The sequence below is a fragment of the Nothobranchius furzeri genome, chromosome 8 (genome assembly GCF_043380555.1).
Source record: "Nothobranchius furzeri strain GRZ-AD chromosome 8, NfurGRZ-RIMD1, whole genome shotgun sequence".
Taxonomy (NCBI): Eukaryota; Metazoa; Chordata; class Actinopteri; order Cyprinodontiformes; family Nothobranchiidae; genus Nothobranchius; species Nothobranchius furzeri.
In genome coordinates, this window is record NC_091748.1 from 54,174,046 (window position 1) to 54,198,506 (window position 24,461).

At 38.5% G+C, this 24,461-nt stretch overlaps 3 protein-coding genes across 8 annotated transcripts in view; 2 read left to right on the plus strand and 1 right to left on the minus strand.

Annotated features, from left to right (window-relative positions):
- Positions 1-2,257, plus strand: part of xcr1a.1 (chemokine (C motif) receptor 1a, duplicate 1) — a 92,638-nt gene extending 90,381 nt beyond the window's left edge. For all 3 annotated transcript variants that reach the window (XM_070554123.1, XM_015971452.3, XM_070554124.1), the window contains 2 exons: positions 208-463; positions 548-2,257. In XM_070554123.1, the coding sequence (XP_070410224.1) occupies positions 564-1,583 (1,020 nt within the window). In that variant the 5' untranslated portion in view covers positions 208-463; positions 548-563 and the 3' untranslated portion in view covers positions 1,584-2,257. The remainder of the gene's footprint in view (positions 1-207; positions 464-547) is intronic.
- Positions 2,258-5,814: 3,557 nt separating this feature from the next.
- On the plus strand, positions 5,815-11,809 carry LOC107393227 (uncharacterized). 3 transcript variants are annotated; one of them, XM_054730095.2, is made up of 13 exons: positions 5,815-6,484; positions 6,563-6,711; positions 6,789-6,880; positions 7,008-7,245; positions 7,358-7,423; positions 7,504-7,572; positions 8,180-8,263; positions 8,346-8,437; positions 8,532-8,590; positions 10,766-10,939; positions 11,028-11,062; positions 11,180-11,296; positions 11,634-11,809. In XM_054730095.2, the coding sequence occupies exons 1-12, from the start codon at positions 6,286-6,288 to the stop codon at positions 11,285-11,287; spliced, it is 1,365 nt and encodes a 454-aa protein (XP_054586070.2). In that variant the 5' UTR covers positions 5,815-6,285; the 3' UTR covers positions 11,288-11,296; positions 11,634-11,809. The 3 variants fall into 3 exon arrangements, with proteins under 3 accessions (XP_054586070.2, XP_054586071.2, XP_015826937.3); XM_015971451.3 differs by having other exon boundaries at positions 5,816-6,124; positions 6,286-6,484; positions 11,180-11,809; XM_054730096.2 differs by lacking the exon at positions 11,180-11,296.
- A 585-nt stretch (positions 11,810-12,394) lies between these two features.
- Positions 12,395-24,457, minus strand: LOC107393226 (torsin-1A-interacting protein 1). 2 transcript variants are annotated; one of them, XM_070554127.1, is made up of 8 exons: positions 24,247-24,457; positions 21,355-21,474; positions 20,492-20,665; positions 14,762-14,866; positions 14,535-14,666; positions 14,290-14,376; positions 14,174-14,218; positions 12,395-14,087 (listed from the first exon to the last, which is right to left on the minus strand). In XM_070554127.1, the coding sequence occupies exons 1-8, from the start codon at positions 24,302-24,304 to the stop codon at positions 13,300-13,302; spliced, it is 1,509 nt and encodes a 502-aa protein (XP_070410228.1). In that variant the 5' UTR covers positions 24,305-24,457; the 3' UTR covers positions 12,395-13,299. The 2 variants fall into 2 exon arrangements, with proteins under 2 accessions (XP_070410228.1, XP_015826935.3); XM_015971449.3 differs by having other exon boundaries at positions 14,290-14,412.
- Between the last annotated feature and the right edge of the window lie 4 nt (positions 24,458-24,461).

Genomic DNA, 24,461 nt, shown 5'->3' on the forward strand with positions numbered 1-24,461 from the left:
TGGCCTTAACTGAAGGGAAGGTTGGTTGACGTAATCACGTAAACAGAAATGTCATGTGATCACCGACAGGCAAATGACCTCTTCTACTTTTGTTTAAGTGGAAAAGAACATAATTTAAACGCAGCTTAATAGTTGTAATAGCTTTAACTACTGTAACTTCTCACAGTCTGCATGCAAATGATCGATCGTTACTTTGTGTTCCATAAGATGGAGCTTGAGGGAAAGATGGAGCGTGAGATCGACAGGTGGATTGGCGCTGTATCTGCAGTGATGTGGACGTCGTACCTGTCTGCCGTGGTGGAGAGAGCTGAGCCAGAAGGCGAAGCTCTCGATTTACCAGTGGTTCTGAATCCCAGAAAGCGAATAAGGAAGTGAAAGCACAAGCAGTTACATAAAAGTCACAACCTACTTATTTCTTTCCAAATACCACAACCAGCTACATATCAGCATAAAGAGAAAGGAGGTAAGTTATTCTTTACATTGCACTAATAAAAGACAATAATTTTATGTATTTATGTCACATAACATCTTATCTGTCTTTCGAAAGTTCCCCATCACTAGCAATGGATAACTCCTCCAGTGCAATCTCTGATTACTCTGACAGTGACTATGAAGACGAAGTCTGTAACAAAGACAAGGTGGTCAAATTTGGATCCATTGCTGTTCCAGTTTTCTTCTCCATCATTATCACTCTGAGTCTGACAGGAAACATCCTTGTGCTCGTCATCCTGGCTTTTTACGAAAACCTGAAATCTCTAACCAACATCTTCATCCTCAACCTGGCTGTCTCTGACCTTGTCTTCACCACTGGACTCCCCTTCTGGGCCATCTACCACATCTGGGGATGGATGTTTTCAGAGATTCTCTGCAAAATCGTGACCTTTGTTTTTTTCATTGGATTTTACAGCAGCATCCTCTTCCTGACCATCATGACAATCTACAGGTACTTAGCTGTGGTCCACCCTCTCTCTGACATGGCTACTGTGACACTTTGTGCTGGGGTTTTAGTGTCTGTGCTAATGTGGATAATCAGCATCGGAGCAGCCTTGCCCTCCCTGCTCTTCACCTCTCTCATCAAAATCCCTAACAGCGATGAAGAGTCCTGGGGCTGTGAATACAATGATTCTCTGTGGAAAAGTGTCGGAATGGGCCAGCAGGTTGTTTTCTTCTTGGTTGCTTTTGCAATAATGGCTTTCTGCTACATTCAAATACTAATAAAGATCACAAGAACCAGGTCCCACACCAGGAACAGAGCAGTCAGGTTGGTCTTCTGCATCGTAACGGTGTTTTTTGTTGGCTGGGTGCCCTACAACGTGGTGATCTTTTTGAGAATTCTGACTCGACATGATGTTTTACCGTCTGATGACTGTGAAATGAGCATCCAGCTCGACTACGCATTCTCTGTTTGCCGGTTTGTTGCTTTCTCCCACTGCTGCTTGAATCCTGTATTTTATGCATTTGTTGGTGTGAAGTTCAGGAACCACTTAAAGACAATTCTGCACAAATTGCTCAAAAAACCAAATCTAGCAACAGGACAACAACTCCAAATGCAAAACGTGGCCTCACGTGGATCAATGTACTAGAGAGAGAATGCTTTTTTTATTTCTTACACTGTATAAACTATTTGTTGTGCTCCATTGCTCACCTTTTGTTATTCTGTAAAACTCATATAACTTTTAAAGAATATAAGAAGAAAACTTTTAAACCTTTTTTGTAAGAAAGTCTCACACGTATCAATAGCCTAAAAATTTAGAACGATTGTAGCAATGTTTGCTCTGCAGGTCTGCAGATATTTACTCATATAGGATAGCTTGCCAAACTATTGGATCAATGTAATGAATGTTAATATTTTGTTGTTGTTGTTGTTGTTTTTTTTTACTTTACTGTAACTTATTTAAATATCACAAAGTTTTAACTGATTAAGTTTGTATTAAATTTGTTTACTGTTTTTCTTCTTTCATTACATATGAGTCACAAATGTCTTTATTTTTCTTCTTTAAAATGAAGTGGCTATTTTTCAATGCACGTTATAATAATTGTTCCAGAAATAACCTTTTGTTTGTGAAAGTCGAGTGTGTTAAAGTAAAAAAAACAACTAAAAACTAAACCAGCCTCTAGTGGAGTGGACAGTAACTCCTCATTTATACCAATTTCTATAAGCTAGATTTGGTTTTAAAGACTGGTTTTCACTAATTTTATCACCTGTTTTTGTTATATTGATGTTTAAATTGATTTTATAATAAAGTGGTGTGTTTAAGTCTTGGATTCATTTGTTTTTATAATGCCTAAATTAGTCACAAAAGGGAAAAAGCAACAGTAGCAAAAGATTTACTGGTAAAATCGGGATTTTTTACCAAATGTAAAATCCTTAAAGCAGCTAAATACAAATTTTTGGATAAACTATAATAAAATGTAAACAAGTAAATAAACATGAAATCCTGGGACTGTGGTAACTATGGTGTTATAATGTAAATAGTTAAAAGAATGATGCTAAGTTTCTAACTAAACTATTTTATCATATTCTACACCTTTAGTAGAACAGCAACAACAAATACCTATCACATTGGGTTTTTTAATATCTATGTTTAGATATGGAAATTAATTTAGCTGATATCTTTGTCCAAGGGCTGCGCAGTGGTTAGTGGTTAGAACTGTTGCCTGGCAGCATGAAGGTCCTGCGTTCGCTTCCCAGACTGGGATTTTTCTGCATGGAGTTTGCATGTTCTCCCTGTGCATGCGTGGGTTCTCTCCGGGTACTCCGGCTTCCTCCCACAGTCCAAAAACATGACTGTTAGGCTGATTGGTATGTCCAAATTGTCCTTAGGTGTGGGCGTGTGTGTGTGCGTGATTGTTTGTCCTGTGTGTCTCTGTGTTCCTCTGCAGTGGACTGGCTCTCTGTCCACAGTGTACCCCACCAGATTGCCCGTTGACCGCTGGAGATAGGCACCAACTCCCCCCCGCGACCCTATGCGGACAAGTGGGTTCAGAAAATGGATGGATGGATGGATTTTTATCCAAAGTCACTCACAGTTTCATCTATCGTGTGTGTTTTTGCCCTGTTGGAGGAAAACAAAGCACCTTGAGAAAACCTACATGGGCACAGGGAAAACATGATTCTAGAAAGGGTAGAGCTGGGATTCAAACCTGCAACCTTCTTGTTATGATGCAATAGTGCATCAGCTAGACCACCATGTTATTGTGTGTTGCAGGGTGAAGGGATGATTGAATCCACAATTTAACTATCAAAATAACCCAGATCAGTGCAGGTATTTAGCAATGAAAATATGCCAAATGTTACCTGAATGTGTTGAATAAATACTTATATGGAAGAAAATAAAAGACGTTTGTCAAAATACCAAGATTCCTTTAATACCAACTTGAGAGTTTTTGGTACTTCCTTTTTAAATCTCTACCTCTTTAACAGGATTTGTACTTTCCTTTAAAACCCTCCTGTATCAAGACCAATTATCTTTTCTGCCCTCTGGAGGAATATTGTAGCATCACAGGTAAATTGTCCCTGTTATTATATTATTATGTTATCACACAATCAAAATAATTCATAATTATTATAATATAATTATAAAGAAAAAACATTAGACATTACAGAGTGAAGCAATGAAAAGTCACCTGGTATTGATATCTCAGGAAGCTGGAAAGAGCTTCCTCCGTGGCCAGGCCCAGCCCTCAGATAAAAGGTAAAGAGCTCCATCATCTGGGGGACGTTTGTAGTTAAACTACTTCTTGTCTTCCTGGAATGAATTCAGCTAAGGTGGTTCTGGGATCTGATTAAAGAGCAAGTCACCCCCAAATCAACTATTTTTTTCTGATAAACTATATAAATGCGTGTCTAATCATGCTGCAGACACGTGTAGTCAATAGTTTTGCACTTTAGTGCATTTTAGTTCAAATTTAAATTTTCTGCCTGAAACTGTCAGTGTTTTGCCGTTGTCAGGTAAAAACTCTTCACTGCATTTGAATTTAAATCTGCCACCGCTATTGGCTAAGAGGTATGCTATGATGTAAACTGGTACATTATGATGTCACAATGTCGTGAGTGTGTGTATTTGTTAGTGGCTCCACCCTCTCAGTCTGCAAGGCAACAGCATTTGTTGCATTTTTCAAACATGAAATGGGAGTGAAGTACGCTTCTTGTAGGGGGTGACTTGCTCTTTAAGTTGGTTACAAGTTTTCCAACAACCCCAGCACAGACCCAGAACTTGCTTGACTAATCGTATCATCTCTGGCCACGGCTATGTTTCCATCCTGGTCCTGTTTCTTCTGAAACTTGCCTTTGGACAAGTAGAATAGTAGGTGAAAGGTCACAAAAACTACAAAAGTAATCAGAAATGCATCTTCCTGTTTTCTATAGCTACTTTAAGGTGGACAGTGTGCCATCTTCAAGAGTATGGGGTGCCATTTGTAAATTCAAACAGTCCTAAACAGCAAGATTTTGGGTTATTTAGCCCATCACAAAAGAAAAAAAATGGGAATTTATTTTTCAAACTCCCATTTTCATAATGTAATTCATACATTTTATGTTAAAATTCCCAAATAAATATGTAAATTAGAGTAACATATTTATTTTTGCAAACATTTAATTAGGAGAGAAATTAGATTGGACCTAAATATTTTGCTCCAAATTACTAATTTTTTCACCAAGATAAATATTTAGATCCCCAAATATGTATTTTGGGGCTTAACCTAAATATTTATTTAGCTAACTAAATGTTTAGTTCCAAACTGGGATCTAAATATTTTTTAGGAAAATAAATTTTTAAATGACCTTTATTTGATATAGCACCTTCTAGAATCCTGGAACCCCCCCAAGGCGTTTTACAACACAATCAGTCATTCACCCATTCACACGCTGATGGGGATGAGCTACAGTGTAGCTGTCCTGGGGCACACAGACAGAGGCGAAGTTGCCGAGCACTGGTGCCACCGGTCTCTCCGGGCACCACCAGCAGGCAAGGGAGGCGAAGTGTCTTGCCCAAGAACACGTTGACAGCAACAAACTGCGCGGGGCTCGAACCTGCAACTTTCCAATTACAGGGTGAGCACTTAACTCCAGCACCAGAAATTCCTTTTAATTTGAATTAAATATTCTGCGCCTAATTAAATATTCTAATGTTATTAATATAAATAATTGTATAAATATAATTATTATTAAATATTTCTGACCTAAATATTTAATTTGTAAAATAAATATCTAACTCTAAATGAAATATTTAGCTTGCTAAATACATTTTTAGTTTGGAACTTTAACATTTATAAAGGTTGAGTAACATAGTAGAAATGTGATATTGAAAAATTAACTCCCTTTTATCACTTATGATAGGCTAAATAACCCAAAATACTGCTGCTAAGTTATGACTGACTTTACAAATGGCACCCCATTACACATTGCACTCAAACATCTAACCCATTAATGATGTTGAAGCTGTGATTAGGGTTATAACGAGAACCGGACAGTGTTTGACTACTAGAACCTCCACAAAGAACAAGCATTTTCATCTAAAGTCATTAAAACTCGTGTTTAACTGACTCTGTTTCCTGGTAATAGAAACACAATCCAGCTCCATTGTTTTTCCTCCAAACTGCCTTGAAGTTAAACCCTAAATTGTGTTTATAAAGGTCATAACAGGGTTTAGACTTTGTACCGTAAAGGTGAGCTGGAGGTAGGCTGTTGCTGACATAGACACACACAGACACATGCAGCATATAAAGAGACGTTAAATTGTGAAACAGCTGTTAGGTTTGGCTTCAGCCCTTCTTGTTTGATCAGAGAACTTTATCTTAGATCATGACAGACTTCACATGAGAAAAATTTGTTTAGGTACTTTTATCAAAGTTCTTGTGAGAAAGCCCAAAGAAAGGGGAACAAACAATAAACAACTAGAAAAAAAAAAGAAACGTTAGTAAAAAGATCCTAAAGCAAAAAGTGACTTGTTGATATGGGCGTGTTCAGCTTCCTCGGTCACCTGGCTGTTACATTTCCTTCCAGCTCACGCCCCGTACCGAACTGTGTTGGAGACAGAAGAAGGCAGTTTTATTATTTATTAACTTTCTCAAAGTTTCCTCTGACTTTCTGGAAGAAGATAAGGATTGCTTTCTATCTCAGAGGGTGACAACCTTGCTTTGACTTTAGAAGCTTTAGTGAGAAGAGCACGTTTTAATTGTTGTTGACCAGATTAGTTTCCTCAATGATGAATGGTATACTTGTGAAGGGATTTTGATTTATGTCCTTGTTATTCTGATAAATGTAATTATCGGTATATTTTACAGATGTGGTTGTGGATTTTGATTGGCTCTGATTTTATCTCAAAGCTATATGGATATCAAAATGGTAGATTTCCAGAGGCATGTGACTCAATGTTACCTCAGCATAGGGGAAGTGGAGGCACCTTTTTTCCTCCTCAGACCTCCGAACCTCCATTTGCAGTTAGTTACGAACTTGGACAGAACACCAGAGACCCCGTCAAAGGTATGAATTGGTTCTAGGAGCATGTTAATGACAAATTGTTCTTATTCTTATCAGTGTTTCTTATTTTATAATTTTCAGTTACACTCAAGAGCAAAGACTCGAGGAAATTCACCGGCTTCATGCTGCAGGCTCGTGAGAGAAGTTTGGGTGGCAAAGGCCCACCCGTTGGAAAATTCATCTCACTTGATACCTCTAACACCTATCTTCTGACATGTGGTGGTTTATCTGTAAGTTGGGCTGTACAGTCTGCACCAAATCAGCATTATTTTTAGAAGAGGATCATTGTTTTGACACTTTTCCTCAGGGGTCATCAGTTAGTCAAGCAAACAGTCAACCCAAGTCTTTATTCAGCGTCAACTGGACTGCACAGGGAGAGGAGAGAGACATCATCTTCAGGTTACACTAGTTCAACAATTCAAAACAAAAAATCCAGATGCATAAAAAGCACAACATGCTTTCATTTGGTTTACATTAAAATACAGACTGTGAATTTACATATGTTATCTAATCCTGCATCTCACAGGGCCACTTTCAGTCAAAGTTTCACAATGTTCTGGGAGAATGTCGGTGTCGAGTTTCTCAGACCCACAAGCACACTGGCACCAAGTCCTACGGAACCAACTGTTGCATCAAGTACTGCATCAAGTATAGCATCCAGTACCACAGCAAGTACTGCATCTAGCACGGGTGGATCAAGTACTGCATCAAGTGCATCACATCTAACTTCAGCAGTAACTGACACAACTGTTTCTACTACAGAGGTGAGCACAACATCAATCCCTTTCAAAAATGAAATAGAAGCGGTGACTATAATTTCCTATCATTCTGTGGAATTTCATTTCTGCATTTTTACTGACATGAATGTATTTTTAGACTGACTTTCAGGTAGTAAGCATCTCGCTCATGTGTCTAGACTGTGTTTTAGAGGGGGCAAAAACGGTATGTAAAAGTTTCTGTGCGGTTCATCCAAAGTAATTGCAAAAATAATAAAAAGCTTTTTTCACTATTTCTCTTTATAGAAAATTTCCCTTATAATAACAGTCTCATTTGCAAGCAGAAGCAGATGTTTTCCTTATAAACACATTAAGGTAGGAATTTTAATTACTTTCTTGTTAAAACTGATTATTTTTGTGTAATTTTTAATATTTCATCCCAGCATTGTTATTTTGAATATAGAGCTGAAATGAAAACTTCCTACTATAAACAAATTTTGCAATGGCATATAAAATGTTAGTTCCCTAAATCCTAAAGCATTTGAGCAAAGAAGCTCAGTAGCATTTTATTTAATGTAAACATTTCAGAATGTTACTGATAATCTGTGGATATCCCCATGTTTACCTCTCAAACACAAGATAACGGTCATGAAGGGGGACTGCTGAAACTCATGTGAGGATTTCTTCATTAGTCAAAGCTTAGTCGTGTCCTCCCTTCACAGTCTTTCCCTAAAACACGCTAAGAGGTAAGCAGCAAAGGCTGCGCCCTGCAGTGCTCTACAGAATTAAAACACTAAAGTGAAAACTTAAATATGTTGCAGATAGAATGAAATTGAGTTCATTTCTTTCACATATGCCAAAAAAGCAAAGGCTGTTAGGAACTTTAATTATGCATATTTGTGCCTTGAAAAACACAAAATAAACTCCAAAACAAGCATACATTTACCTTTTTTTTCCTTTTTTATGTGTTTACTTTTTGCAGATGTCAGTGGTGGTGTTCTGCACTCTTTGTGTTGCAAATTCTATTTGTTCTTTAGTCCTTCTTGTCATGACCACTTCCTATAAAGTGAGTAAGGTCTCATGTGCATGCACATCTAGATTGTCTAAAGTTTTTTTTTATTTAAAGTGTGTTGAATGTGTATTTTTAGGTTTCTTTTGCTGCTCTTGCTGGTGCAGTGTTGGGAATTAATTTAATCGAGTTTGTGATTGCATTGCTGCCTTTAGGACCCAGCCATGAACTGTAAGTTAATTTATTTTTGTTTAAAAAATCTGTTGGATTTGACTCAGAAATATTTTAGTGCGGCAGGGTTTGATTCACTTCTGCTTTGTTGTAGAAATGAAGTCCTTGACCTTTTTGTTCAGGTGTGTTCTGTTCTCCATCATGTCTGCTCAAGTAAGTGGACTCTTCTGATCCAAATCAACCTGGATTCTGATTTTATTTTGTGAAAATAATTTTTGGCGGAATAAGACAAAGCAAAAGTTAGACTTTGGGTGAAACTCAACACCACAGTAGCTACAGAATAAATACATTTAATCATGTACAACCATGTCCCCATTTCCAGAAGCCTCTTGTTGAACTCCTTTTAAATTGTGACTCAGTGCAGCTTTTATGAAAGCAAAGTGTGCATCCTCAACACAAACGCCATTGATTCTGAAAACTTAGACAAATCTTTGCCACATTTTTTTCATCCATTCATCCATCCATCCATCCATTTTCTTCTGCTAATCCGGAGTCGGGTCGAGAGGCCAGCAGCCTAAGTAGAAAGGCCCAAACTTCCCTTTCCCCAGCCACTTGGTCCAGCTCTTCCGGGAGAAATCCCAAGGTGTTCCCTGGCAAGTCGAGAGACATAATCCCTCCAATGTGTCCTGGGTCTCCATTTAGGCCTCCTCCTGGTTGGACGTGCCCGGAAAACTTCACCAGGGAGCCGTCCAGGAGGCATCCTAATCAGATGCTCGAGCTACCTCACCTGGCTCCTCTCGATGTGGAGGAGCAGTGGGTCTACTCCTAGCCCCTCTTGGGGCTAAAGGAGAGCCCAGCCACACTGTGGAGAAAACTCATTTTGGCCGCTTGTGTCCGCGATCTCATTCTTTCGGTCACTACCCAAAGCTTGTGACCACAGGTGAGGGTAGGAATGTAGATCAACCAGTAAATCAAGAGCTTTGCCAGACCGGTACGGCGCCCGCATCACTGCAAACACCAATCCGTGTATCGATCTCGCGCTCCAGCTTTCCCTCAGATTCTAATCTCGGCTGCTTCACATTTGGCTGCGAACCGCTCCAGCGAAAGCCCAAGATCATGGTCTGATGAAGTCAACAGGACCACATCATCTGCAAAAGCAGAGACTCGATCCTCAGGTCACTAAAACGGATCCCCTCAACACCTTGGCTGCACCTAGAAATCCTATACATAAAAGTTATGAACAGAATCTGTGAGAAAGGGCAGCCTCGGTGGAGTCCAACTCTCACCGGGAACAAGCTTGACTTACAACAACAAAGTGCCACATTTTTATTTTAAAAAATCTATCTCATTCTGCTGGGGGACTTAAACTCTTGTGTGGGCAATGACAGTGAGACCTGGAGAGGTGGGGTGGGAGGAGTGAACCCCCCCAATTTGAATCTTAGCATTGTGTTGTTACTGGACCTCTGTGCTCGTCATGGATTGTCCATAATGAAAACCAGGTTTAGACATAAAGGTGTCCATATGGGCTCTTGGTACCAGGATACCTTAGGCCGCCGCTTAATGATCGACTATGTTGTTGTTTCCTCTGATCTGTGGTTGCATATCTTGGTCACTGAAGAGAGGGGCAGAGCTGTCACCACTACCTGGTTGTGAGTTGGCTTTGATGGTTGGGGAAGATGCAGGCCCAAATGTATTGGGAGGGTCTGCTGGGAATGTCTGGCGGAGTCTCCTGTCAGAGAGGGGGGGGGGGGGGGGGGACGACTCCAGGAGTATGGGGTACCAGGCTGTTTGATATGGGCTGTTAGGTCCCTATATGACTGGTGTCAGAGCTTCGTCCACATTGCCAGCAGTAAGCCGAGCTCATTTCCGGTGAGAGTTGGATTCCGCCAAGCCTAAGCCCCCTCCCTTTCCAGTTGGCTCATGGGTTCCTGGAAGAATGGAAATATTAATATAAGTTAACGGAGCTAAAGGCTGATTGGTCTGCATCTGCAGCGATACGGGCATTGTACCGATCCGTCATGGTGAAGATGGAGCTGAAGGCAAAGTTCTCGATTTACCGGTTGATCTAAGTTCCTACCCTAACCCTAACCCTGGTGAGGTTTTCTGGGCACGTCCAACTGGGAGAAGACCTAAAGGAAGAACCAGGACACGCTGGAGAGATTATCTCTCACTGCTTGCCAGGGAACGCCTTAGGATTTCCCTGGAGGAGCTAGCCCAAGTGGCTAGGGAAAGAGAAGTCAGGACCTCTCTGCTTAGACTACTGCCCCTGTGACCCGACCCTGTATAATTGGATGGATGGATGGATGGATGGATGGATGGATGGAAAAAAAATAATATTTAGTTCACCTATTTATTGATCTGACTGAATCCAGTCATTTCTTCTCTCAGATGCTCTCATCTTCCTCGGAGTTATCAGCTCGATGGATGACCGGGGGGAAATCATGACGACGTCATGGCGTCTGTACGTAATGGCTATGTACACAGGATGGATGTTCTTGAGCCTTGTTTGGGATGTTGGACTGACTGCTAACAAGGGAAGGATAAAACAAATGTGTAAAAAAGGTAACAGAGTTGTTACACATCTGCATGACACCAGCTTTGGATGTTTATGTTAAAGAAAAACTCTAAAGCTTTTTCTGTCACCTTATAGATAATTCACAAGGAAGTGGACCACAAAAATATAAGGTAAATCCCTGCTCCTACAATAAAACAACAATTTGCTGGAAATTATTACCAAGATGAACGAGGATTAACAAATTTTGCCTTACTTTTCTCTTTGCCCTCACACACCCTCTGCTGAAGTCTGTAGTCCAAGTTTTCATCACAGGTGTTTCTGTGATGTTCTTGGTCGGGACCACAGCCTTTTCTGTAGCTGTTACTGTTGGACTGTTTGTGATTCAGAAGAACTAGGCCAGGGAGGTCAGAATGCAATCCAGCACTTTCAATTTCACTTATTTGTCTTTCAAATATCAATAAGCGCTTGCTGAAAACATGATACTTTCTTCACTTCTACAAACTTACTCTTTAAACTGTTAAAGTCTTACTCCAGCATGCTTCTATCTTAAACGCTGTAGCAGTGTAACCCATGGGGGGGGATGCATCAGATGATAAGAATTGGCTCAAGAGGACCAGCCTACACTGAAGCACTGATCTTTCTCCTGTTTGGGCGACCTTGTGGAGTGTGTGTGTGTTGTTTTTTGTGTTAACTGTTATTGAAACTACTGTTCATATTATTTACTCCGTTTTATTTTAACAGCCTTCCTGGAGGGTGGTCAGATTGAGCATTACCTGAATAATAGCCTTGGCTGTGACTCAACATGCTATAACTTCCTTGTTCCTTGAACCCAATGAGGGAACAGCTTTAGGTGGAACATGAGTGCTGTTCTGGTCTTATGCAAACAGCTAATAAAATATGTGATCACAAACATAAAACTGACTTCTCAACTATTCTGTTCTGTAATTGTGACTCACTCGGTGTTTGTGGTAAATGATTGATCTTCCGTTCTATTAAGTTTTAGCTTCCTGGTTTCTTATCTGAACAGTTTTCACCTGATACCTTATATAAAAAAAGGCACAAGTAAAACTGTTTCCCACACATCTGTCCAGACAGATGAGGTCAACTTTGCTCGTCTGAAGCCCCTCGTGATCTTTGTATTGAGAGGCGCTAAATAAATTTTGATTCGTCTTCTTTAAAAATGTCACTTGTGATGCTTCCTGATTCTAAATGATATACACATTAGTCATCATCAGACTAAAGAAATCACCGCAGTTGACCCATCCTCATAGGGAGCGGTGAGATGCAGCTGTGGCTGTGCTTGGGAACTATTTGGTGCTTTAATCCCCCCCCCCCCCCCCCCCCCCCATCCCTTAAATCTGAGTGTCAAGTGGGTGGGGAGACTTTGGGTCCCAAGTGTTTTGTAGGACCTGACCGTGGATTTGAACCCATTTCCCAGTCCCAGGGTGGAAATTCTTCCACTAGACCACTAAAGAGGTAAGATGAAAAAACAAACATTCCAGAAGTATCAAAATAAACTTTATTGAGAACATCCAAACTTTTCAAAGTCAAGGAAAAACTGATCTTAGGAGAAATAACAAGAAAAAGTCATAACACAGGAAACAATAGTATATAAAATCTTTAACATATTTTTAAGCAACAATTACAATATTAGATTATGCACAAATGTTCTGAGCTTTTTAACAATTTTATGTTTACGTGTATTTAAGGCACACTTTGTGTCTGATTTTTTCAGTCAAAAATATTCTTTAGAATGTTATCACTTCATGCAAATCCTTAAAATGTACAACTCATTTCATTTATATTTTACTGATTTAAAAAAGAAAAACAGTCAAACTTTTTATATCCAATATGAACAGCTGTCAAAAATATTCCCATCTAAGAAACATCAGATTAATTTTTGTAATTTTCCTAAAATTAGACAATATAAAAAGCTGTCCTCTGGATAAGAGCTTCTTAAAGCAAAAATAGATATTTTCAGTGCTTTTCAGTGTGAGTCAGTAAAAAAATGAAGTGAATATATTGCAGATCCAATAACTCTCCAGATAAACATGAAACAAAAAGCATGTGCACAAAGTGACAACTTTTAGACTAACATAAGTTTGATCCTTAATGGGAAGATGGAAAATACATAAAAACAGCAGATGAGCAGTGCCAGACAATACAAAAAAAAATAAACTCACAGAACACGTTCAAGACTAATAAAACAATACAACATGTAGTAAATGAAATGATGCTAATCCTTTTCATGCTCACTTATATTCCTTTTAAAACCTGAGTGACAACTCAAGTAGGAACTCATCTCTAACAGAGTAATGCATCATTTAAGCACTTTAAACTGAGTCAGAATGCAGAAAATAACATGTTTCCACAGCGTAGAACCTGTTAAAACATGAAATGTACGGTTTCACGGACATTCTCCCTGCCCTATCCTATTCTCCGACACCACGGGCAAAACCAGATGGGAGATCCGACTCCACAGTCCACTAAACTTGTCAGTATCCATTTGATTATAGGCTGAATTTCTCTTGGAGCTCACCAGTTTTTCTTCAGTATAGTCATGCACACTTTCCTCCACCTGCTCCAGGTTCATCTCACTGCTGATCTCATCTTGAGGCAGCACCACCGTAAACAATAAGAACACCTGCTTGTATGCCGCGGTCTCGTGGTCACAGTAGCGATAAAAAATCTGGGTAGAACCTGGAGGCAGCTCTTCAAACCGATGAATGACTGCCACTGGTTTGTCTCCTTCAAAAGCTGCTCGCAGCTGGTTGTCGATGTCCAGCTTTACTTCGTCGCTGTCCTGGCCGACTTTGCTTTGTCCATCCAGGTAGAAAACGGAGGCATTGAGGGCGGATGAGTAGGTGGAAGCCAGGCCATGAGCCAAGCAGCGCAGCGTCCTTTCTGCTTTGACACCTGCAGCTAACATCAGACTGACTGGTCCGGTTGGATGGGCTGATTTAAGGTGCTTTTCGAGGTGGATTTTGCTCCTCTTCCACAAATCAACTCGCTGACTGGGGAACTGAGTTTCAAGAACAAACAAATGTTCCAAAAACATTTCAGGCTTCACTTCTCTGGATCCATAATCCACTCTAACGGCTGACCTCTGGAGTTCAGGAATGATTGAGTATGCCAGCAAGGTGGCGGAGCTAAGCAGCAGCAGAAAAACCAAACGCCATAAGTACCACATAAATCCTGAAAAAAAAAAACATGTTTCAATTTCATGGTAGCAAATAAAACTGAACTTTGGCTCAAAGGCAGAAATGAAACAAATAGATCACCTCTACAGGAATTCTCAGAGGTTCCAGATGTTTTCTTAGCTGCTTCTAAAAGTGACAATCTCACATCAGTGAAAATACTAACATCTCATTCAGTTACAGTTCTGATGCTGAAATACCTTTTTTTGGGAGCTGAATGGTCTGCTTTTGTGCTGGAATGTGGTTTACACGTTGTCTGGTTGTGTACGGCTTCTCTAAAACCGGGACTGCAGTTCGATAAGAGTGGTTAACTTTTGGCTTATCTAAAAAAAAAAAAAAATGTTTAACTGGTTGGTAAAAACTTTAACAAAATAAAATTCCATTCAACAGGTGCTGAGAAAAACATTCTTGAATCAAACTTTAAATATTGCAGAACAATCAGTACCTGTGATCTCAACTTTGGCCTCCAGCGTCCTCCTATAATCGGCCATGCTCCTGATCGGCACATCGTGTCTTTTTTCTGGGGATCTGACTTGGAAAGCTGACTTGTGTGGGGGTGCCAGATCTTTAATTACCGCTGTAAAAAAAACAGCGAGTTTAGTTCTAAACAAATGCAACACTTTATCTATGCATCCGCAGACAGTCTTATTCCTGTTAGATTGTTTTTCCTACCCGTTTTCTGTTTCACACACTTTGAATCCTCCTTTAGTGAATGGCTCACTGGGCAGCGTTCACCGAGGAAGACACAAGGTGATAAATTCACATCTCCGATGGCGCCTGTTTTATGCACAGAGGCCAAAACTGTCAACGTCTTTTGATATGATAAAATCTATGGAGCATGAATCATTTTACATACATAATACAATGCTCTTAGTACAGCTTCATATTTAATACAAAGCTTTAATTTTCAAACCAGATGCATACATTTGTACATATATATAAAAACAACAACCAACTAAATGATGATGATCTTCCTGCAAAATAAAGCTAAATGTTTTGCTGCATTATTGGTCATAGAAAGAAAAAGTGAATGAAACTCTTTTTTACGTCTGCTCAGTGCTGTTTATCAAATTTAGGGCTGCAACAAACGATTATTTGGATAATCGATTAATCGGATGGGGTCTCGACACGATTAATCGATTAATCGGATTACATGGGGAAATTTTTAAAAACTGCTAGGGAAACGTTATTTCTCTCCTTCCTTCACTTTATTTAACACAACATTATTAGAAAACAGTTCAATAGCAGAAAAACAACATGCCATCACCTAAATTGTCTTATAAGGTGTATAGACAGAGACCCTAAGCTACATCTATCTGTGACCTAAAATGCTTGGTCCAAGTTAAACAGCTTAAGGGCAATTCTCATCTGTTTTGTTTGATCTCATCTGTTGGCATTTATTTTAAATGTAATTAAACATAGGCTGTGAATTAATCAAAATTGATCACTATTTCCAAAAATGACTGAAAAAATACCAAATAAAACAAAAGTAAATGAATGCCATCCTCCTTGCGATGATGCCCTGGGCAACTGCCATAAAGTCACATCAAGAAATGCTGCTGATCATTCCAATGATCCCAAATAGACTCACATTAGGCCACATGAAAGCAACTGAACCCAAAAATATATTAACCAGTATATAACTGCACTCTCACACAACACGCCTGCAGCAACAGTTAGGACTCCTCCCTCCCTTTTAAAAGCGTTTTTGCTTCTGAGGACATTGTGGTATATGTTGATGATGTAAACATGGCTTACAATTCTTTTATAGGAATATTATGTAGTCAATATGACAAAAACTGTAAAACAAAAACTCAAACACAAAGAGGGAGGATGAACAAACCATGGATGACAAAAGGGCTGCTGAACGCCTGTAAGAAAAAAAATACATTATATAGATGTTTTTTAAAACTAAGAACAAGTGAAGCAGAAAGGAAATACAAAAAATATAAGAATAAATTAGTTTCTATAATCAAAAGACAAAAAAAGGAATATTATAGCAATTTATTAGAAGAAAACAAAAATAATATTAGAGCAACTTGGGGAATAATAAATAATGTCATAAAAAGAAATCAAATAGCTTCAACTGTTCCAAATTATTTTGAAAATGGACAGTCTGAAATTAGTGAAACCAGTAAAATAGTAAATGAATTTAACAATTTTTTTACTAATGTGGGACCTGACCTGGCAAAAAGCATTCCAAAAAGAACAAATTATAGTATAGGTGAGAATATCAAAAGCAATGAAAACAGTATATATTTAAGTCCAGTAACTAGTGATGAAATAAGAAATATTATCAATAAATGCATCAATAAAAGAAGTACTGACTGTGACGGTTTAGACATAACATTAATAAAAAATATAATAGAAAGTATTATTCATCCATTGACTTACATATGTAATTTATCTTTTGCAACAGGGACATTTCCTAACAGGATGAAAATTGCAAAAGTCATACCACTTCATAAAAGTGGAGACAAACATATCTTTTCCAACTACAGACCAATATCTTTATTGTCACAATTCTCAAAAATATTAGAAAAATTATATATTGCCAGGTTGGACCGATTCCTGATCAATGAAGATCTATTAAATGACATGCAGTATGGTTTTAGAACAAATCATTCAACATCCATGGCATTAATGGAATTAACAGAAGAAATATCGGAAGCCCTTGACAAAAAAAATCATCTCATAAGTATCTTTATTGATTTAAAAAAAGCATTCGATACAGTGGATCATACAATTCTTATTAAAAAACTTTGTAAATATGGCATCAAAGGGATGGCCCTAAAATGGATAACAAGTTATCTTACCGATAGGCAGCAATATGTTCAAATAAACAACACAAAATCACATATAAATAACATTACTTGTGGTGTACCACAAGGGTCGGTATTGGGCCCTAAACTATTTATCATTTATATAAATGACATTGTTGAGGCATCCAATATATTAAAATGCACCTTATTTGCAGATGATACAACTTTTTACTATTCAGGAGATAATGTTGAGCAGATGATAGAAGTGATACAAGCAGAGATGAAAAAAATTAAACTATGGTTTGATGGAAACAAACTATCATTAAACAGTGATAAATCCTGTTTTATGATATTTAGTAATACAAATTCAAATGATGAAATTTTATTAAATATAGATGAGATTAATATTAAAAGAGTTCAAGAAGTCAAGTATCTGGGAGTCATCATTGATGAAAAACTGTCATGGAAACTACATATAAACAGTGTCAAAACTAAAATATCTAAAACGATTGCACTGTTACATAGAGCAAAAGGGTTGCTTGATAATAATTCATTATATTTGTTATATAACTCACTGATCGTACCATACCTGAACTACTGCATTGAAATCTGGGGAACAACATATAAAACTTACACAAATTCCATTTACATCTTACAGAAAAAAGCAATAAGAATAATCACAAGGAGCAACTACAGAGATCCGTCCAATCCATTATTTATTAAATTAAAAACACTAAAATTCTATGATCTGGTGGACTACAATATTTTAAAATTTATGTATAATGCAAACAAAAGGAACGTACCTGCAGGATTAATTAAACGATTTTCAAAAAGACATAGCAAATATGATTTAAAGGGACATGAATTATTTAATATACCTAGACATCGGATACTCGTAAAGGAACATTGTGTCTCCATATATGGAGTTAAATTGTGGAATAAATTGAATACTGAACTCAAGAATGCAAAAACAATATTGAATTTCAAAAAAGAGATAAAAAATAAAACAATTAACTTATATAGATCCGTTACATAAATGTGTGAGGGGAGGGGGGTGGGGGGGATTAAAGGAACTAAATATTAACCTAGTATGTGCTTGTATGTGTATATATGTATGTATATAGATCTGTAACTTAATGCTTCTTTCTGTGTAACTTGTTTTCTTTTTCTATTTTTTTCTCAAATTCATGGGTTGAGATTTTGTCGGCCAACAAGTCCAGGAACTATACTGTTCAATTTCCTTAAGAGTCATATGATTATTTCATTTGTATTAATGCTATTTTAGTTAAAAGGGGCAGACAACATAAGTTTTTCTTCTTTCTGTCCCCTTTTTCATTTTGGCTTGCAGCAATTTAGTTCTGATTGTATTTTTATTTTAATGTCAATAAATGAAAATAAAAGATTAAAAAAAAAAAAAAAAAAACCACATGCTAGTAGTCTGGCCCCGGTGTGATCAACCAGTTTCTGCGGGAATGTGACGGTGGAACCAGGGCCAGATTAACACTTTGTTGTACCCTGGGCAACAATATTCAAGGGCTCCATCATCACGACCCAAGGATCACCATAATGTGGTCACATACAGAATATTTTACTGTAATATGCAGTAAATATACTCAATACTTGAATGCCTGACAACACGTAACCCGCCCAGAGTAACCTTTGACCCACCTCGTGTGGACTGACCAATGAGGAGAGGGTCTTAACTTGAGGCCCTCTCTTCATTGGTCAGTCTGCATGAGACTGACTCTCAACTGACGTTCAGTCGTAGGCAGCGAAGCGTCTCTGTGCAGCGCAAAAGCCCGGGTGGACAGTTTGTTTAATGTAGGGTGACCATATTTCCATTTCCAAACAAGAGGACAGGGGTCTGTGCCTATGACGTCACACTATGGCAACGCCACACAAACCACGCTGGGACCCATTTTTTGTAAGAACTAAATTAATATCAGATTCTGCCAATTAAAGGGCTCTAAAACAATTCATATGTAAATATTTTGCATATTTAATGCAAAATCTAATTTTTCTGCTTTAGTGCTGCAACAAGGTTTTATAAATAATAAATTATTATACCTTTTGTTTTACTACAGCATCGGTAAGCTTCCTGTGCACAGATTATTAAGGATGCTTGTTTCAGCTGTGAGATTAGACGATAGGATCAATGAAAAAATAAGTTGTCACACACTCCATGGAAACTTTCAGAGAATCCACAAATAGTGGCTTTCAAATGGTTTTGTTACTTTTTGCAAGTTTATAAAAGAAGCAGATGAGACAGCATGTCTGATAATTTAGTTTTTCATCTGATAATATTAGAACATGTCAATAATGTCTGAGGGGCTTTTATAAACACCATATAACTAACACTACTGGAGAGGGTATGAATTACACAGAGGCTTCTGGGGAGCCCGGTTATTGGGGGGGGGGGGGCATTTTGCCTTGGCCCCCAAAATGTCTTGAAACGGCCCTGGGTGTGTGACAGAGTTTTGAAGGTGATCTGAATTGTATCAGATGTATAAATATTACATGTGTAGAACTTATTGTTTTTTACAGGTAAAAACGTGTAGTGGAGATAAATCTACCTACATTTTACTTTTCAACACTTTGTTTTGTTTTCTTGTTTTTATTTAACTATTTTCCTGTCCTGTCTGTCTCTCATCTTCCTGCATCTCCTCTAAACTCTCCAGAAAATCTGTTGCCTGGATTCTTACCTTTTCACCTCATCAGTTACTTTTGAGCAGATCAAAGGGATCTCCTGACCGAAAAGCGCAGAGCGCGTTTTCGATGCTGCGTGAGGTGACATCACCACAGCACAGGTGATGAGCTCCGCAGTAGCGCGCTTCAGGCACAAATAAGACAGAAAATAGAGAAAATGTGCGGACAAGAACGATCGTGTGCTAATTATAGTTTTTTGGTTGCGCCACTTTGAGAATGGACCGTGCGCTGGAAGCAGCTGCCTGGATCGCTGTGCAACAATGCGGAACCGGTTCGCAGCAGCGCAAGTCTGCCGGCTCTCCCTCGCGCTGATCTGCCGGTACCGGCTCTCCCTCACGCTGATCTGCGGCTCTCCCTCACGCTGATCTGCGGCTCTCCCTCGCGCTGATCTGCGGCTCTCCCTCGTGCTGATCTGCGGCTCTCCCTCGCGCTGATCTGACTTGCTCTGGTCTGCGCGCAACGGCGGGCGGGAACGGGGGGCGCTTTTGGAAGAGTTGTGCGACACAACGAATCGATGACTCAATTCGTTGCCAACGCTTTTAGTAATCGATTTTCATCGAATTTATCGATTCGTTGTTGCAGCCCTAATCAAATTCCATTATTTGGTTCTTTTCTGCACACAGCGTAATAATCAGCAAATAAATAAATAAAGAAGATAAAAACTAATATTCATTACACTGTGTGCAGAAAATAACCAAATAATAGAATGTAAATAAAACTCTCTGTATCATATTAGGATTTAGATTAAAAAAATAACTTTAGTTCTTGCTGTGTAATTAATGTAAAAACCAGTAAAACAAACAGAAAACTGAAAAACATTAAAAAAACTGCAATAGCATTTTTTAAAATCTTTTTTTTCTTTCAAGCCAAACATTTTCAGACGTTACTGACAATGTGATTTATTCAGTAGAGAAATGTTTTTCGTGATTCTGACCTTTGCCTGTTTTTGGTAGCCAGATTTCATCTGATGGAACCTCTTCAGTGTTCATTTCTTGGTCCTCGTTCTTTTGCCGTTCTTTGGTTGGTTCCTGAACCTCCATCTCATTTTCATCTGTGCCATCCCCATCTGCTTCTAAAGCATCCAATCGAGGCTTCTTACTGGGGGAGTCTGTTAAGAAGGAAAGTTAAAGGTGAAATATGTAATTAAAGGTGATTATCATAATTATTGTTTCTGTTAAAAACAACTTTGGAGAACCGATTGATGACAAAAATGGCAATAAATATAGAAATACCCGATTTCCACCTGATCAAACTTAAACTTTATTCATATAGCACAAACACGGCACCAAAGTGCTTCACAGACACAAGTAAAAACAACACATAAAATCTAATATAAGTTAGTAAAACAATACAAGAAATTAAACAGTAAGAATTTTGAATCATCAGAGTTAAACGCCAGATCATAAAAATGGGTCTTCAGCTTTGATTTCAAAAGCAATAAATGCATCAAACATTGCAACAAAACAAATCTTTCCCCAAGTTATTTCATCAAATAATGTGACACAGATTAATATCCGTTTGTCATTTTCAACAGATGTGAAAGTAAATAAAATATGTATGAAACACAAGCAATAAAATTTTTTTAGAAAAATAATCAAATACAAAAAAATCAAATAATAGGATCGAAAATAAATGGTAAAATAAATAATAGTAATGTTCAATTAATAATGTTGAAAATGATGTATAATGACTTATGTGACACAAAATAACTAAATTATTAGAGAAAATTATTTATTTTGTTGGATGCAATATTTGGCACATTAATTACTTTATCAAGTAATTTCTTTCTGTACTCACCCTCATCCTCCAAGCCATTCTCCACCTCCCTGGTACCTTTAACTGCAGCAGCAGATCGATCTTCTGATGGCCTTTTGGTTCGCTTTATGGGCTCCCTGGGGGTGGGTTCAACGCTTAACGCTGTGTGGGGAAAAGGGACAAGCATGATACTAAATTTATTTATAAAGCACATTTAAAACCTTACCTCACATTAAAGCATTTTTTGTGCTGACACGTGTATTTTTGTGAATAACTTTTGCTATGTTAATGCAATTTATCTAATTTTTATGGAGGATGTGTATTTTGGAAGGAATTACAAAAAAAAGTTTGAAAAAATATTCAACCTACTTTATTAAAACGTGGAAATCATTTTGTACAGTTCAGCATATTTAAGCTTTTTGTGCCATTGACTTTCATGTAAATCATATTTTTCTAACTAGCATAAATATTGGCATAATTTTTAAAACATATTATTCTGTCTGTGTTCCCAGACCAGTCACACATTCAATGTTTAGTTTTTACCGTTTTCCAATAGATGGCATATTTTCTCCATATATAGCAGGGCAATGACTGACACTGCATTTGAATTTAATGATTCTGCTGTATTTCTTTACCTCTGACTGTCCATTATAATACATATTTTGCAACAAAAAAAATGGTTTGTGTGTTATTTAGAGATTCCATACAATAGTTTGCATGTGTGTGTTCTGAATTTTTGGTAATTGTGTTTTTACAGTGTGCCTTAATAAATAAGCCTTTACTGAAAGTAGAAACTCTGTTCATTCTCAAAATGGCATTTTGACATGTGTCACTCTGTGTGTGCTTGTGCAGGCATGCATGCATGCATGCATGCAGGGATCAAAGCACTTTACAAATCTTCAAAAGACAGATCTGTGATCATTATTTGGAGTGGTTGTGCAGGTGTGGGTGTGTGTGTGTGGGGGGGGGGAGGTTCTCAAGCACACTGTTGAAATCATGAATATTCATCAAAGGCATGCACTATATAAAAAACTAAGGATTTCTTGCAAAATTTCAGATACTCACTCATAATTTTACTTTTGCAAATTATTATTTCAACAAGCACAAAGCATTTGCATGGATGAAAGTTAAGATGAAGGCTGAAAAACTTCAAAGGCGTACATTTGATTTGCAAAAAAAAAAATCCTGCAGAGCCGAGTTTTGTTTACATACAATTAGGGTCAGTTTACACAGGTGCACCAATTGACTAAAAGTACATTTGAGACTCAGATCCAGATTAATTTCTTTCTGCCGCAAGCATGAGAAGAAGTTTGAATGCAGATCAACACCTGACATCAGGATTCTCTGTCGGCCTCACACTTCCACCGTCGAGGGATCACCCGCTTCGCGGACAGCTTCGATTTTTTTTAAACAAGAACAATCCTTGATATAATAATTAAACACACTACTATAGAGGGGAGGAGAAAGTATGACAACTGGATGGATGTTGACAACGTGGAACTCCACACATTTCTTGGGCTGCTTGTCCCCGCTGGGGGTGCTCCGTTCCTGGGGGAATCTACTGCAAGCCTCTGGGGGAAGGAAACGGAGAGGCCGATTTTCAGAGCCACAATGAGCCTGCGAAGGTTCCATTTGTTGACGGCAACAGTGCGGTTTGGTGACTGCTTGAGGGCAGCACGCCGGTTGGTGCAGCAGTACAAGCTCGCTCCCCTCCTGGAGGTGTGGGACTTCCGGGTGGGCCGGCTCCCTCTTGCCTAAAACCCTGGTGAAGATGTATGTGTGGATGAACAGCTCGTCGGATTCAGAGGTCGCTGCAACTTCCAAGTAGTATATGCCCTCAAAGCCGGCAAACTATGGCATCAAGCTGTGGGTGGTGTGCAATGTGGCCTCTTATGCCTGGGGTATTATTCCCTACCTGGGCAAGATGACGCAAGATGCCCCGGCAGAAAGGGAGCAAGGGAGGCGGGTGGTGCTGGAGCTCACGGAGGGACTGAGCGGCTGCACTGTCACCATGGACAATTTTTTTCACATCACTAGCCCTTGGAGAAGAGCTGCTCCAAAATAAAATGTGTCTTGTGGGAACAGTTAGGCAAAACAAGCCAGGGCAGCCCCCACAGCTGCTGCAGATGAGAAGCAGAGCGGTTCTGTCCTCCCTCTTTGCCTTCACCTCCACCGCGGTGAGCAACACACCAAAGCGCAGTCTCTCTCTCTCTCTGTCTGTCTGTCTCTCTGTTCATGTGCTTTAATAGTGTTCAACTGGCCATCTTTGTAAGTGCATTTTTTGTGCTCAAAGGACTTTAACGTGAGTATTTTAGAAAATATGACATCACACAAAAACTACAAAGTGAGCAAAAAATATTTTTATGCCTATTTGTGACACTCCAAGGCTGTGACAACTTACCCACAAAAAAGGTAATCTGGACATAACACACAAAAAATTATTTGATTTTTTTTTTTCATTTTTTGTAGTTTTCAAACTTCTGGTTTTGATAATAAACCTGGCAATGAAGGGGTTAATTCTGAGAAACACACACATTTTGTTATATTTTGTTAGGGCTGAAGCCAAGGATGAAATTCATGTAAAAAAATTGGGACTTATAAAATATTATATTATATTTCTATGGGAAGCTTTGTAAGTGCATTTTTTTTGTGCTCAAATGACTTTAACGTTAGAAAATTTAAACGTTGAGTAAGGGTTAAAAACAGCATGGCAGCCGACCAAAGTGCTGCACAGATAAAAAAAAGTTAAACCCAACCAATAATAAAATACACAATTACACGCATTTTGTAACGCAGATCACTTTCTCAACAACAATTTCCATCAATGAAATTCACAGAACGTAACTACAACAGGCACTCGTCTGTGTTTTGTTTTCAAAAGAAGTGGAGCAACAAGCTAGGAAAACTAGGCTAGCTGGTGGACAGTTTACTCACCTCTCCCTAAATGCCGAGTCGAGCGTCTCGGGGGGTTGGTGGCCGTAATTTTTGACATCTTTGGATCTATAGTTGACCTCTAAACGACCGGATTGACGACGAAAAATATAAATTAAACAATAAACTGGAGCATCATGTAGACGAAGTGGCACACTTCCCTGAAATTTAGAGGGGAATTTCTACAGGAAATGCGTCCGTTTAGTTTTAAGGGTTTC

Coding starts and splice junctions, on each gene's coding strand:
- LOC107393227 (XM_054730095.2), top strand. CDS start 6,286: ATGTGGTTGTGGATTTTGATTGGCTCTGATTTTATCTCAAAGCTATAT. Junction 6,712..6,788: donor TGACATGTGGTGGTTTATCT/GTAAGTTGGGCT, acceptor ACTTTTCCTCAG/GGGTCATCAGTTAGTCAAGC. Junction 10,940..11,027: donor AAAACAAATGTGTAAAAAAG/GTAACAGAGTTG, acceptor GTCACCTTATAG/ATAATTCACAAGGAAGTGGA.
- LOC107393226 (XM_015971449.3), bottom strand. CDS start 24,304: ATGTCAAAAATTACGGCCACCAACCCCCCGAGACGCTCGACTCGGCAT. Junction 20,666..21,354: donor GAATGGCTTGGAGGATGAGG/GTGAGTACAGAA, acceptor CCTTCTTAACAG/ACTCCCCCAGTAAGAAGCCT. Junction 14,413..14,534: donor GGCCAAAGTTGAGATCACAG/GTACTGATTGTT, acceptor TTTTTTTTTTAG/ATAAGCCAAAAGTTAACCAC.